Source organism: Polyodon spathula, chromosome 9 (assembly GCF_017654505.1).
Source record: "Polyodon spathula isolate WHYD16114869_AA chromosome 9, ASM1765450v1, whole genome shotgun sequence".
NCBI classification, from domain to species: domain Eukaryota; kingdom Metazoa; phylum Chordata; class Actinopteri; order Acipenseriformes; family Polyodontidae; genus Polyodon; species Polyodon spathula.
In genome coordinates, this window is record NC_054542.1 from 20329953 (window position 1) to 20345751 (window position 15799).

General features: G+C 37.8%; 1 protein-coding gene across 1 annotated transcript in view; it reads left to right on the forward strand.

Moving 5' to 3' along the window:
- Window positions 1-495: 495 nt before the first annotated feature.
- LOC121320485 (AF4/FMR2 family member 1-like) overlaps window positions 496-15799 on the forward strand; it is a 55359-nt gene continuing 40055 nt past the window's right edge. The window contains exon 1 of the mRNA XM_041258852.1: window positions 496-566. Within this exon, the coding sequence (XP_041114786.1) occupies window positions 514-566 (53 nt within the window). The 5' untranslated portion in view covers window positions 496-513. The remainder of the gene's footprint in view (window positions 567-15799) is intronic.

The following is a 15799-nucleotide window of genomic DNA, read 5'->3' on the forward strand; positions in this document are numbered from 1 at the left end:
AATTAAACAGCTCATAAAGAAAATATACAAACTAAAATATACATAACATACAATCAATGCAATGAAAAGCAAAAGTAAAATATAAAATAATCATAGTGAATAAAATAAATCAAACCGTGAAAACAAGCCCATTAACATGCGCGCTAATTATATCATTTAACCCTATTAAGAGGCACACGTATTACAATAACACACACGGCCGGTACCTGGGCATACGCCACATGCAAACTTAATGTGGGAGGAAATATTTTGCCATTAAATGCAATTTTTTTTTTTTTTTTTTTTTAATGTTGCATTCCTTGTGCTTTTTCGTAAGTACAAATGTGTTGATATTATTGCATTGAAGATTTTACTTGCGCATAATTTAACCCCCCGTCCCCCCCCGTCCCCGCTTTCAAATTGAAAAGTCATGTGATTCTGTTTCGGCACCGTGTGTGGAGTATCTACACCCGTTTAGGAAACACTGTCAAACAGTGTAGATAAAATAATCTGGATATTTATGGAACTTGTAAAATGGGCAACTATGACTCGCACTTCTCACAGCGCTGTGTTTTAGAGTCAATGAGGTGAGTAAAGGTTGCCTTTTAAATACCATTTGAAAATTAAGACAATGTTCATGTGATGGCATAACAGATATGAAGATTTATGATGCTTTCACGTGCCATAACTTTTTTGTCTGTTTGCATCATTCACTGGTGCATTTGCAACTCCAAGATAGTTAACATGATACCGTATTGTTTGCAATACAGAATGGTGCCGTGGTAGAATGATCATTTTGGTTAATTGTTGCAGTTACCGGTAGTAAGAGGTAGAAGCGCAGCAGTGCTTGTTCGGCTGCTGTTCTGTATCAACGCATACATTGGAGTTCACCTTGAAGTGATGATTCGCTGTGGGGCTGGATGTAAAATCATACATTACAAATACATATTTCATTCAAGCCTCAATTAGTCGGTGCATACATAAGAAATAGTCGGCGATTCCGGTTTGTCATAGCTGCCTGGAATGCATACACCTGTACTTTAAATTTTCAACACAGTGTGTTTTAAAATAAGCTAAGCATCATTCAATCAGCTCTACTTCAAGTTATTTTTCAATACGCTTTTTTTTTTTTTTTTTTTTTTTTTTTTTTTTTAATTTGGGCGATGAGATATTGAAAATATTGATCCAGTAAATGCAAGTGATGTTTTATAATCACAGGAACAAGGATAGAATAACTTGTTGACAAATGAATAGGTAATCATACAACCCGAGAATCGCATTGTTATTTCAAATTCATTTAAGTGTCACACTGCTGTGTTTTCATAACCCTTTCAAACACACCAAACAAAACAATAGAATTTTTCTTTCATCAGCTGTTTCTTTTTGAGTCATTGTGGTAGACTAAATTAGAAAGACATGGAATCAGTTTTTCTCAACTCTACCTTTTAAAGAATCTCAGCAATTAGAAGGGTTTCTGTAATTGAATGTTTGGTATCAATTTAAATCGGGCTTCTTAACTAACAACATTTAATCTTGTTTTTGTAATTTTCACTTTTGTAAGTGATATTTTTTTCTTTTGGCATTATTGTATTGCTTGCTGAGGGGCAGTAGAATTGTATTATAATTTGTGCTATCAATTTCACCCTTCAGTATCTGACATCTAATATCAGTTTATCTAACCTAAACCACCACCATGTATGTATTTGCAGAGGAAAAACATAAGGGTGACTTCTGTGGGAAATTCTGTGCTATATTCTTTGTTTTCCTAGGACTGTTTGATCACTTTGTACAATATTAAGTCATGATATCCACTATGGGCCTGTTTAATTGAGCAGTGTACAAGGCACTGATATTTTTTTGCTACGTGTATTATAATCTACCTGCCTGACCTTTCATAAGTGCAGTGGGAAGTACAGTAACCAAAATCGCCACAGTTCAGTACAATTTGAGAGACATCTGGTTATTTAGGAGGTGATGTGGTTAATAAAAGGGCTTTTAACCAGGAGGTCCCCAGTTCAAATCTCAGCTCAGCCACTGACTCGGTGTGTGACCCTGAGCAAGTCACTTAACCTCCTTGTGCTCAATTTGTGGGTGAGATGGTGTTGTAAGTGACTGTGAAGCTGATGCAGTTTATACACAGTAGTCTCTGTAAGAAGCCTTGGATAAAGGCGTCTGCTAAATAATAATAATAATAATAATAATAGTTGTGTAATTATGTCAAACTCCTGTGGAATTGTAACACGCAATTGTTAATATATTTTATAGAATAAATATACACACACAATCTTCAATTTTAAAATGAAATATATTTATTTTTCTACTACTACTATGCTGTGTTTCAATATAGCTATTGTAGTCCCAATATGTTAAATAAACAAACAATAAACTAATTGATGAATTGAACTGTGCCAGGAAATGTGCAGTTCACTAAATTAAGTGGCTGGTTGCACAATTTTACAGATTGTCCAGTAGGTGGCATAGTTTGCTGAATACTTTTTTGAGGCTCCTAATTTTTTTGAGTCAAGATGCACCAGAGAGGATATCGCTCCAGGTTTTCCTGTTTTCATTAGACGCAACCCAATAGCCTCTTAAAATGGCCAGTAACAGACATTATTTCCTTAGCGTCCATGATTTGTGTACCTGTGGGTTACATTGGCCTCTTTACTAAGTCAGGGCTTCCAGGTGAGTGATGGATACCCATAGGCTCCATTGTGTACATTACGTCCTGGGTGTCCAGAAATTCCTGTGGAAGCAGTCTGGTGTGTAGATAAAAAAAAAAAAAAAAAAAAAAAAAAAAAAAAAAAAAAAAAGCAGGAGCATTTGGGGGTAGCTTTGACAAATATTTTTAAAGGACAACACGGGGCACATGGAGTTTCTTGATTAAAGCATACATACAACCTCTGTGCTGCTCTTTATCTCGACGTAGCTTTTGTGTTTATTTTTTTTTATTTTGTGGGTTTTTTTGTGGCTTTGTTATATAATAGTCTTGTATTTTTCATTTTACTTTCATCTGGCTTTATTATAAATAAGGTGGGTTTGAGTTCTCGCAATCCCGTTCTACCACGTCTGGCCATGTTTAGCTGTATGTCCAGCCACACTTTATAGAGCTGCAAGGGGAGACAGCAGGCGATTTACCTCAGTGTGTTTAAATCTATTTGTGATGTAGGAGGGTGATGTTGAGATTTGTCTTTTTGATGCCGCTTGTACATTTTTAGGACAGAAAGAAACACTGTTTGCCTGTTTGAAACTGGTGCCTGTAATGATGTTCAGGGAGTGTCCCTCAGTGTGAGAATTTTAAAAACTGTTCAAGCTGGCTCAGTTCACCAGCTGTGGTTTTCACTTCGGCAATTTAAATGCTTTAACACTGAGTTTTTCAGTCAATGTGACCTTTTTTTGTTTGTGTTGCCCAATTATTTAAAACCAAGGTAGCCCACGCAGTAAGCTTTTATTGTATTTAGTTCTTTCCTGTTGGCTTCTATTCTGTAAATATCAGTGCAACTGAGGAACAGGTGCCTTGTAAGTTTCCATTTCGTTCTCTATTTTTGTAAGCGGTTCTGGTGTTGAACTGTCTCTGTCTTCATCCTCCTTGAATGCTGGAGTCGGCAAACAAATTGAAATTTACTTAAGTCTGACTTTTTGTTGATACAGAGAAATAAATGTCTGCCAGTTATTTTTAAATTGTAAATGGTTGGCACGGTATCTGTTGGTAATGAGGCTTATTTGCTGGGACTTGTTTTTAACGATTGTGTGTGTGTGTGTGTGTGTGTGTGTGTGTGTGTGTGTGTGTGTGTGTGTGTGTGTGTGTGTGTGTGTGTGTGTATATATATATATATATATATATACAGTGGCTTGCGAAAGTATTGACCCCCCCTTGGCATTTTTCCTATTTTGTTGCCTTACAACCTGGAATTAATTGATTTTTTGGGGGTTTGTATCATTTGAGTTACACAATATGCCTACCACTTTGAAGATGCAAAATATTTTTTATTGTGAAACAAACAAGAAATAAGACAAAAAAACAGAAAACTTGAGTGTGCATAAGTATTCACCCCCCCAAAGTCAATACTTTGTAGAGCCACCTTTTGCAGCAATTACAGCTGCAAGTCTCTTGGGGTATGTATCTATAAGCTTGGCACATCTAGCCACTGGGATTTTTGCCCATTCTTCAAGGCAAAACTGCTCCAGCTCCTTCAAGTTGGATGGGTTCTGCTGGTGTACAGCAATCTTTAAGTCATACCACAGATTCTCAATTGGATTGAGGTCTGGGCTTTGACTAGGCCATTCCAAGACATTTAAATGTTTCCCCTCGAGTGTTGCTTTAGCAGTATGCTTAGGGTCATTGTCCTGCTGGAAGGTGAACCTCAGTCCCAGTCTCAAATCTCCGGAAGACTGAAACAGGTTTCCCTCAAGAATTTCCCTGTATTTAGCTCCATCCATCATTCCTTCAATTCTGACCAGTTTCCCAGTCCCTGCCAATGAAAAACATCCCCACAGCATGATGCTGCCACCACCATGCTTCACTGTGGGGATGGTGTTCTCAGGGTGATGAGAAGTGTTGGGTTTGTGCCAGACATAGCGTTTTCCTTGCTGGCCAAAAAGCTCAATTTTAGTCTCATCTGACCAGAGTACCTTCTTCCATATGTTTGGGGAGTCTCCCACATGCCTTTTGGCAAACACCAAATGTTGTTTGCTTATTTTTGTCTTTAATCAATGGCTTTTTTCTGGCCTCTTTTCCGTAAAGCCCAGCTCTGTGGAGCGTACGGCTTAAAGTGGTCCTATGGACAGATACTCCAATCTCCGTTGTGGAGCTTTACAGCTCCTTCAGGGTTATCTTTGGTCTCTTTGTTGCCTCTCTGATTAATGCCAGGTCTGTGAGTTTTGGTGGGCGGCCCTCTCTTGCCAGGTTTGTTGTGGTGCCATATTTTAATAATGGCTTTAATGGTGTTTCAGATATTTTTTTTATAACCCAACCCTGATCTGTACTTCTCCACAACTTTGTCCCTGACCTGTTTGGAGAGCTCCTTGGTCTTCATGGTGCCACTTGCTTGGTGGTGCCCCTTGCTTAGTGGTGTTGCAGACTCTGGGGCCTTTCAGAACAGTTGTGTATATATACTGAGATCATGTGACACTTAGATTGCACATAGGTGGACTTTATTTAACTAATTATGTGACTTCTGAAGGTAATTGCTTGCACCAGATCTTATTTAATAGCAAAGGGGGTGAATACATATGCACGCACCACTTTTCCGTTATTTATTTTTTAGAATTTTTTGAAACAAGTTATTTTTTTCATTTCACTTCACCAGTTTGGACTATTTTGTGTATGTCCATTACATGAAATCCAAATAAAAATCTATCTTAATTCCAGGTTGTAAGGCAACAAAATAGGAAAAATGCCAAGGGGGGTCAATACTTTCTCAAGCCACTGTGTGTGTGTGTGTGTGTGTGTGTGTGTGTGTGTGTGTGTGTATATATATATATATATATATATATATATATATATATATATATATATGCTGTTTTATGTAATCTCTAATTTTGCAACTTTATAAACACGACATGGCAAATGTAAATGTTTTATTGGTCATTACATCGTTTTATTCTGAAGTTGCAAACAAACCTTAAACCAGTTCCAGATCATTGATTTTAAATATCTCAAATACAACTGACAGTCATAAATGAGCACTTTTAAAAATAAGCCAAATACCACTAGAAATGCATGTCGCCTTGTGATTAATGAATCCTGATCTAGGTATTTGATTCGCACAAGAGATGTTTGGTACAATAAGTACACAAAGTGAGACCATTCTCCAAAATCCGGTGCAGTTCTGGTATAGTTTTTACCGCTGGGAGGATATCCCTGGCGACGGATATAATGGAGGTGGTGGCACGTTACAGTAAGTCTTGAGAGATTTGTTGTAAAACAAATAGGCATGCTAGTTTCCATCACAATTGACATTTGGCACTGATGCATTATTCAGTTGTGTCTTGTATTTTGAAGATGCCATTATCCAGGGTGAATTATTGTAAAATATCACAGTACAAAGTATCAAATTGTAATGTATCACATTTCAGAATATCACATCCCAGATAAGATCACTAAAGTACAATAGTCAGTAGTAAAAGATCATTCAAATAACACAAAAAATAGATTACAGTAAATTACATGTAAGAGCGGGTTCGACTAAGAGCAGTTAACTTGTATTAAAAATATGTTTTATACAAGTAAAATACACTATGAGCACATATTAAGTACTATGAATGGATGAGAATGATTTCAAGTAAGAGCAATTACAAAAATGTGAATACAGATACCTATAAGAGTAAAGTAGTTATAATTAAGAGTAGTAGTAGAGTACAGCAAGGTATGGAGCAGTTCAGTACAAGTACAAGCTGATTAAAGTACTGGTACAACTGTGTGCCATATAGTCCAGTATAGTTGAGAGTTGTGATGTTTACAGATGCTGTCTAACAGGTGTGCTTTGAGGAGGCACTGGAAGGTGGTCAGGGACTGAGGAGTCCTGATATCCGTGGGTAGGTCATTTCACCACTGAGGAACAAGGGTTGAGAAGGAGTGGGCTCTGGAAGTGCGGGAATGGAGGTGGGGGGGGTGGTACAGCTAACTTGCCAGTGGTGGAGGAGCAGAGGGGGTGAAGGGAGGAAAGATAGTCTGGAGATAGGAGGGAGCAGAAAGGTGACGACCATGATAGGCGAATACAAGAGGTTTGAATTGGATGCGAGCAGCAATAGGGAGCCGGTGCAGAGCAGCGGTGCAGCGGGAGAAACGAGGTAGGGAAAAGACAAGGCGAGCAGCAGAGTTTTGGATGAGCTGGAGCAGACAGATGGCAGAGGCAGGGGGGCTGGTCAGAGGGAGGGAGGGAGTTCAGTAATGCATTCCTCTGGCTAATGTGGTGTCAGGGTAGATGTGCACTTCATTTCTATGCGTTTGGCTTCCACAGGTCTTCAAATGGCCAGTTTGAGAAATAAACTCCCTTTTCCCTGCAGCAGTTGACCCTGCTTGTTTAAAATGTATATTTGTATTTAGGCACGGGATTGTACATCACTTCACGTACATTTAAAGTAGTTAATATGTGAGCACGAGGTTGCACATAATTAATTCACGTGCTGGGATTCAAGTGAATAATTAATTAGTAATTGAATCCCAGCACAATAGTATATATAGATGCACGTTTTCACGTTTCGCGGTTGGGTGTTCAGTGAGTGGAGAATGGGAGAGAGGGGAGAGTTAAAATATCAATTGCTATTGCGTGCTGGTGGGACCAGCACGATACTTGTATTTATCTGCTCACCGTGTTTGTTAGTGTGTCTGTCCATGCATCGTGTTTTGTTAAGCATAGTCCGTTTTTGTTTGTCTATTTATTTTATCATAAAGTGCCGTGTCCTGTTTCTGTTTGTTTGTTTGTTTAACCCTTTTATTTTGCAATAAACCGGCGCAAGCAGGCGCCATCATCATTTCATCCTGTCTGTTGTGTATTTCATTCCTTCCTGATTCTGACGCCGCACACTTCGGCCGTCTTTGTGACATGCACGCATTGTGATTAACTGACAAAACAACTTTACTGTACCCAAGGATTCATTTAATAACTATACTACCGGTCATAAGTTTGAGCACCCCCATTTTTCCAGTTTTTATTGAAATTTAAGCAGTTCAAGTCCAGTGAATAACCTGAAATGGTACAAAGGTAAGCGGTAAACTGCCAGAGGTTAAAAAAGTTTAGGTGACCAAAAACTGAAAAATAATGTACATTTCAGAGTTATACAAAAAGGCCTTTTTCAGGGAACAAGTAATGGGTTAACAACTTACAGCTGTTCTGCAGCAATGGAAGTAAATTAAGCTTTGAAAGTGGATGCTAACAATTCCTACAGGTGTCCCAACTTTTGTTGATTACTTACAAACCCTCTGTCTGTATAAAAGCAGTGTTGGAACAGACTGTGTTACTACACCCTCTCAAGCATTATTTGGACAGTATTGTACTGCAGGAAGAATGTTTATTGCTATCATAATGGCGAGAAAAAGGCAATTAACAAAGGAAGACAGACAGACCATTATAACCCTTAAAAGTGTAGGTCTTTCCTTTAGAGAAATTGCAAAGAAAGCCAAGGTGTCGGTGAGTACAGTTTCCTACACCATCAAAAGGCACTTGGAAACGGGAGGAAACTCCCGTTTCCTCAACAGAATCAGAAGACAAGTTTGTGAGAGTCAACAGCTTGCGTGATAGGCAGCTCACAGGACAACAGCTTCAAGCACAGCTTAACACTGGTCAAAGTAAGCAAGTCTCAGTTTCAACTGTAAAGAGAAGACTTCAAGCTGCAGGTTTGACAGGTTGAGTGGCAGTAAGAAAGCCATTGCTAAGATGGCAAAATAAGAAAGAGGCTTGCCTGGGCCATGAAGTCCCTCCAATGGACTACTGAAGACTGGAAGAAGGTCTTATGGACCTTGTGAATCAAAATTTGAAATCTTCGGTTCATCATGCAGGGTTTTTGTACGCCGTCGAGTAGGTGAAAGGATGGTTCCTCGGTGTGTGACACCAACTGTCAAACATGGAGGAGGAAGTGTAATGGTCTGGGGCTCTTTTGCTGGATCCAGAGTCGGCGACTTGCACAGAGTGAGTGGCACCCTGAACCAAAACGGCTACCACAGCATTTTGCAGCGCCATGCAATACCCTCTAGTATACGTCTAGTTGGTCAGGGGTTCATCCTACAGCAAGATAATGACCCAAAACATACCTCCAGGCTATGTCAGAACTACCTTAGCAGACAAGAACAAGATGGTAGGCTTCAAATCATGGAATGGCCAGCGCAGTCTCCAGACTTAAACCCCATTGAGCTGGTTTGGGATGAACTGGACAGAAGGGTGAAAGCAAAGCAACCTACAAGTGCAACACATTTGTAGGAACTTCTGCAAGTGTTGGGAAGAACTTTCCGAACAATATTTGATTTCCATTGGAGAAAGAATGCCACGAGTGTGTTCGGCTGTTATATCTGGAAAAGGTGGCTACTTTGAGTCAAATTTATATTCAATTTTGTTAAACAAAACGATTCCATGATCTCCAATTGTTTATTTGTTCTATGCTTTAATTTCAGAGTACATTGAAACATTAAACTGTGTAAATTTCAATAAAAATTGAAAAGTGGAGGTGTTCTAAAACTGGTGAAGCCTCGTTAATTCAAGTACATTTAAAACATTAAACGGCGAAATTTCCAATAAAAATTGAAAGTCAGGTTTCTAAAACCTGTTGACCTTATGTACATTATACATTATTAAGAGTTTAATATAATGAAATGATATATACATTATTACTTATATTACATGTTAAAGGTACAAACCATGGAAATAACATTTATTGTATAGAGTAGTAAGATGTACACATCCATGGAAAGTATGAAATCTAAAAGTGTGTGTGTGTTTTTTTTTTTTTAATTCATAGTTTAAAAAGCATCACATTTCAAACATCAAATTAATATATTGAGCATACAAGTTAATTTCAGTAGTTTTCGTTATTATTTTTATTGTATTATTATTTTATTTATATTTTCAGAAGTTAAGTCACACCTTAAGTTTCATGGAACACCAAGAAACAGTTTTTCTTTAGTGTGAAACATACGTGTACTGCACATTCTTGGCATTTCACCCTTGTTTGGCCATTACACCCCAAATTTTTGCATCTTCCTTCTCTACCAAGTGAGGCCAGGGAGCAGTATTTCTGTCTTTGGCAATTTCAAAGCCTGATCGTCTCTTCTATAGAGCAACCATGCATTCGCACAAAGCATATCCATAAAATGGAAAAAGATATGCAGGTACCATTTCTTTGACCTGACCATTTCTTTGGTGCTGTATAGTGCAATCAGTGAGTCCATCAAGTCTGTGCCACCCATTGACTGACTTGTTGTACATCAATACAGAAGATGGACATTGGACATCAATTTTTGTTCTAGTTGTGTGTTTTTTTTTTTTTTTTTTTTTTTTTTTGTCCCATCTTACACTGGAAACGGGGTAGATGCCAGAAAATGTACTCAACAAAATTACAGATCGATTTTCTTGCCATTTGCATGCAATCAACTGCACTCCGTCAACTGATGCGAGTTTTTCGTCATGATCCTCGTCCTAGTTTAAGCTCAGCATCAGTTTTCAGTGTGCATCCCTTTTAACTTATTCAATCTTACTGTGCCCAAGCAATATATCCCTCTCTTTGCCAAGTCCACTTCTAGGCCTATGCTTGTGAACCAATTGTCACGATACAATTTGAAGTTTTGATATTAAATATTGGGTATGATGTTAGCCAGTTTCAAGACAATATTGCTACTGGCACCTAGATCAGGCATTCCATTTACTGGGGACGTTTTCCCACAGTAAAGATCAAAGTTGTACGCAATGCCCTTTGAATCACAGAGTGTGGTGGCATCAGGCCAAATGCAGGATCCAAAATCACAAAGGCAGTACTGCAGGTCAAAAAGACGCTGCACGCCATTTATTTAAATACAAAAATAAAATAAAATGTTTAACAAAAACACTGCATGCAGAACAAAATAAAAGGTTTACACAACAAAATCATGAACACAATAATACAGGTCAGGCTGCGCAAATTGCTTTCACTGATCCTGTATATTTTTAGTTTCACTTTCGTCTCTACTCGTTCCTGCAGCAAATCTTTTACAAATAGGGTTTTGTACAACTAAGCAATCAATAAGACAAAAGGAAAGCGCTGAAATCAATAAATCATAAAGATTGTAATTATGAAAAAAAAGGAAGACTGACATTTAGAGTGGAGGCTTCATTATGACAAAGGAAACGTTTTGCCATGTTTGGCATCAGTTTTCCAGACTTACAGATAAAGCAACAGCTTTATTTGTTGTGAATTCAAAATTTCGTTTACATCATATCCAGTTTCACAGTAAGATGTCCCGATGGATACCCAGATACGCAATCAAATTGTCTAACTTTCTGATTTGGGATCCGATGTGTTTAGGTCAAAATTGCCATTCACAGTCTTTCCAGGACTCGCTGTTATCACTCGGCAAGATTGGCGCTGACTTGGGAGAGGCTACACAAGCGACAACGCTCCGAGAAGGATTGTTAGTATTTTGTGTTATGAATATTGTATTAATAGTGTTTATTATTGTAGGGATGGGAATTTAGAATAGTTTCCTATTTGAATACACAGGGTAAAACCTTTTTGTGTATTCGATTACCCAAACTTACCCCTGGTCCCTTACGCTACCAAGAGAAAAAGGCAAATGCGTGTGCACAAGCAGACAGCATAACCGTGTAAGCTGGTAAAGTTTAGCCAGGTTCACAAAGTGTTCAAACAATGTCCAAGATGAGATTTCTTAGCTCTGTACCCTATTTCCTTAGGCACAAGTTTTTTTTTTCTTTTGTTTACTGAATTTAAATACACAGAACTCAATGAGCAGCAGTGTCACAGCGCGTATCTCCTCCCATTAAAGCAACAGTAGCATAATATTACACAAACCACCAAATAATAATTTTTGCTGTAGTGTATTCAGAATAAAATAAGACCTACCATATAGCAACCTAAATATTCTACATCTGATTAATTCTAACAAATAATATTTATAACAATCTTAGTGTAAATATTATAACCTGGCCAAAATAGAAAATACATTCCAACGAAGTTTCACATTACTAATTAAAACTAGCCACCAAGTACTGATGTCAGATGAATCGAAGTCAAGTTACTTTAAATAAGGTCAATAATTCAAAACAAGGAACACTTGCTCTATACATGTTAAGTGGCTGAAGTAACATATATTGAAAGGCTTTGGTTACCATACACAGTTAGAAACATACTGAAAATAAAAACCTTCATTAAAAAATATATAAATATATTGGGCCAGATAAAATTGCATGCGGGCCAGTAAAAACACTAGCTCAGTGGCCAGAGGGGCCAGTAGTTAAAAATCTAAATGTAGAGCCCTGGCGTATGTTCTGTACACATTCTTTCGTGAGCATTTGTCTAAAGTAAAAATTAGGGGAATGCACTTCATCTACCTGAGGAAGCTTTGATTTCCAAAGGGGAGCTGGGTAATGAGCATGGACTGTGTGTTCTCCAAAGAGGCTTTTCATAATTTTCAGCTACAGTTTCCTCACTACTACTGTCATTGCTGTTATTTTGCTCTTCAGGAAGAACATAAGAATCTTCTATTCTTTCCTCATCTGAACTCCCACTAGCATCACTATCATCACTATTTTCAGGAGTTATACCATTTCTAATCATGTCATAAATGACACACAGTTCTTATGTTTTTTTTGTTTTTTTTTAATATTTATTTACTTATTTATCCCGAAAATGAATTCTACTCTGTCGCAACACTTTAAACAAACTAAAATATATATTTAATTGGGTTTATCTAACGCCCAAAAATACCCCCAAAAATGAACTTTGCATGTTGCTGTTATGCCATGTGCTTCGACAGGTGGCAGAAGTTGTGTGTACTTCCTTTTTTTTTCACCAGTCAAGATGATCACATGTCTAATCCCAAAGGCCCAAAGGGTTTATTGGATAGAAGAGGAGTCATGGATAATTAATAGGGTACAATACAATCTGGAAAAGTTTTTTTGTACTGCAAGGGACTGTGTTTCTCAATTTGTTATCTGTGCATGACGTGGTACAATAGAGGGTTAAATATCCTTATGCCGTTTGATAGCCAGAATTGCTTAATGATTAAATTTTTATAAACAGTTCTACCTAGAGCAGCCACATGGGTCAATGTGACCCATGCATTACAATACTTTTTTTTTTTTAATATAACGGAAGATATTCAATTTATGTAAATGCGTCAAACAAGAGAAGCCCCCACCTCCTAGCACACAATTTTTTTTTTTTTTTTTTTTTTTTTTTGAAGACTGACTGAGACAGATTGTTATGATTGTGGATTTGTCAAGATGCCAACTCAGTGAAAGCCTAGTTGCTTATTTTTCAATGTACCTGGGAGACAACAATCCTTCATTTTATTCCACAAATGCAACTGGGAATATATCAGAAGGAAATAGTTAATCTTGAAAAGTCATTTTGATTGGAATACGACAAACTGAAGTAACAGGGAGGATAACAACTTATGTGCCTAATATTATACGTATTTTATATATATAATATATTACTTTTTAGAAAAAAAATCCATTTTACAGGTTTGTGTGTACCAGTTTCCACGTGTTTACACAATAGTGTTCAGTGGAACTGAGTCTGTGTTTACAACACAGCTCCTGGATGCAGGCACAGTCAGCTGGCAGACGCGTACGCTCCTCCATAGAGTACAATGCAGCCACAATCAGACTCTTCTGATTTGTAAATAAGGTCTGTTTCTTCAAGTTCCACTTTTCAAAGTCTCTTCTTCAGGGGTATGTAAATATTTAAGAAACACGTGTTACTGTCAGAAATTTGCGTCTAATCTATCGCAGCCAACAGGCAGTTCTAGGAGCTGGAAGTTACGTAGGCCTACTTGCAAACAAATTGGTTCTTAAATGATTGTGAAGGTTGGGTGGGTTTAAAGTATTCAGAACAAATCCATGATAGATACAAGTCAGGAAGGAGGGACATTGCCCAGCTGCACTGGGAAAGGTGGTTTTGTTAGTTTTTTGTACTGTAGTGTATTTATTTTTTTAATGGGAAAACGGTGAAGTCCACTTGAATTGAGTAACCATTTCCAGTGTTTTTATTTTTGTGTCTGGGGTTTTATTGGTTATACATCGAAAATCAGAAGACCTAATCTTAAGGTATGTCTGTTTTTTTGTGATCACCTTTTGCGTCGGGACCCCCAGTTTCAGAAAGGCTGGTCTATTGAGTAGTTAGTTTGATCAGAGAAGACTCAAAGTTACAGTCCTTTATGCCCACGGTTTGATATTATAAATAGTTGGATTTAATTCTATGTTTTAGTTTTTGTTTAAACTGCTTTTTATTTATTCATTTATTTTTATGGGGCCTCAAAATAAATTATTTGAATTTCAATTGCTTCTCCTGTCTGCTCCCTGCAATACATCAGCCAAACTAAAAACTAACACTCAAACTAGCGGCTCACATCGATCAATGAATTAGTAAATTGTTCTACTTTTGTGGCAATTCCTTATATTCACATTGCTCTTTAAAAAAGGAAAAGAAAATTGTATTTTTTTTTGTTTTATCAACTTATGTGGTTGCTGACTGTTTTCCTCACCAGTGTCATGGCAAATTATCTCCCTTGCTAAATCTCCTCTACCCCCCCACCCCCAATTGTAAACATATCACGATTTGTTTTTATTTCACACTTCATTGTTTTCTGTGAAAAATACAATATATGACATTTGTTTTTGTTATGTATGAAGCAAATAATTTGCTGTTAGTGCCAAATTCTGAAGTAACAATTAATTCAAACTGATTAGTGCAGAGAATTGTTCAGGGAGACTTTGTGATTTGAGGGAACTTTAGAGTCAGTTCTACCGCCTGTCATTCTGGCTCGGAAAACTACGATTGGAAATATACCGCCATTTTTAAAAAAATTAGTTATTGGTTAGAGAACTGAGCACTTGCTGGGAGACCACGTCTGAGATAACAGTGATTCCGCTGGGCTGTAAAACCTGAGCTGAGAAACATAGTATCGTTCAGAAGGCAGCTCTACATGCTGCTTAATGACCCTTATAAAGAAATTAAGGTGGATTTTAGATTTCGGGTGGATGGCTGTGATTGTAGTTTTTGCCACCTCCGAGCTAATGAGATGTTTTGAGTGTGGTCATGAGGGGTATGTTGCATGAAACTGTTAGAGAAGGGGGGCAGGTAGTGGAGAGCGAGGACGAGGAGGGGTTCACTGCTGAGCCGGCAGCAGAGATGGAAAACCGGTCCGTCAGGTACTGATCGTACTGAACAACAGCTGTGAGCACAGAAGAAGATAGAAGGGCAGGTGAATGCAGGAAGATGAAACAGGCAGACAGCTCTGCAAAACGAGGCATTATTAATGCAGCAAACGGCACAGAGAGTGAGGTGTCAGCGCGGTTTGTGCAGTCGGGCGCTGCAAACGGAGCAGGGGAGGAAAGCAAAGAAAGTGATAGTGAGGCGGACGGCAGTGACACTGATTCCTCTATTAGCTGTGAGCTGTCTGCTAGCCAGTAGATAAGAGGATTTGGCGCTCAGAGTGCTTTTAGAAAGTATTAAAGGGGCACGAAGAAACAATGTGATGGGATAAATCTACTGAGTAAAGTCTGTGTTTTCCTAAAAGCCAAAAATGACAAATACATTTGTCACTTCTCCATTTTTCTGATAACTTATTTTTCCTAATTTATATTTTTTCCTGTTTTTTTCCCCTCTTTTCTCCTACAATGCAGAATATTAAAATTGGCAATTTAAACGTAAACTGGGGCAGAGAGATACTGAAGAGAACAGCTAGTTTTGATTATTTAGTTTGAAAGTATTTCTACAGGAGATGAATTTTGATAATTTAAATCAAACTGATTGGTTTAGTGAATAGACGAGGCAGGTTTTTCTCTGTCACGGCACAAACTTTGATGCAGGGCTTGCTATCTATTCACACTGTTTTAAACCTGATGGTTTTAGTGTCACTGAAATAAAATGGGTGGTTGCTTGTACTGGAAATAGGACGCTTCCTTTTATTAATGTATGCTCTCAATGAAGGCAGAGTTTTTTTTAAACCCTAAATGGTGTAATCATTTCAGAGACCCAATACACCAGATGGCATATATATTGGTAGGTCAGTATTGTAAGACTACCTAGATAATTCATATTAGTATATTATAGCCTTTTCTATACTTGTGGTTATGAATGAGATTTATTCACTTGTTTTAAATATTTGTAA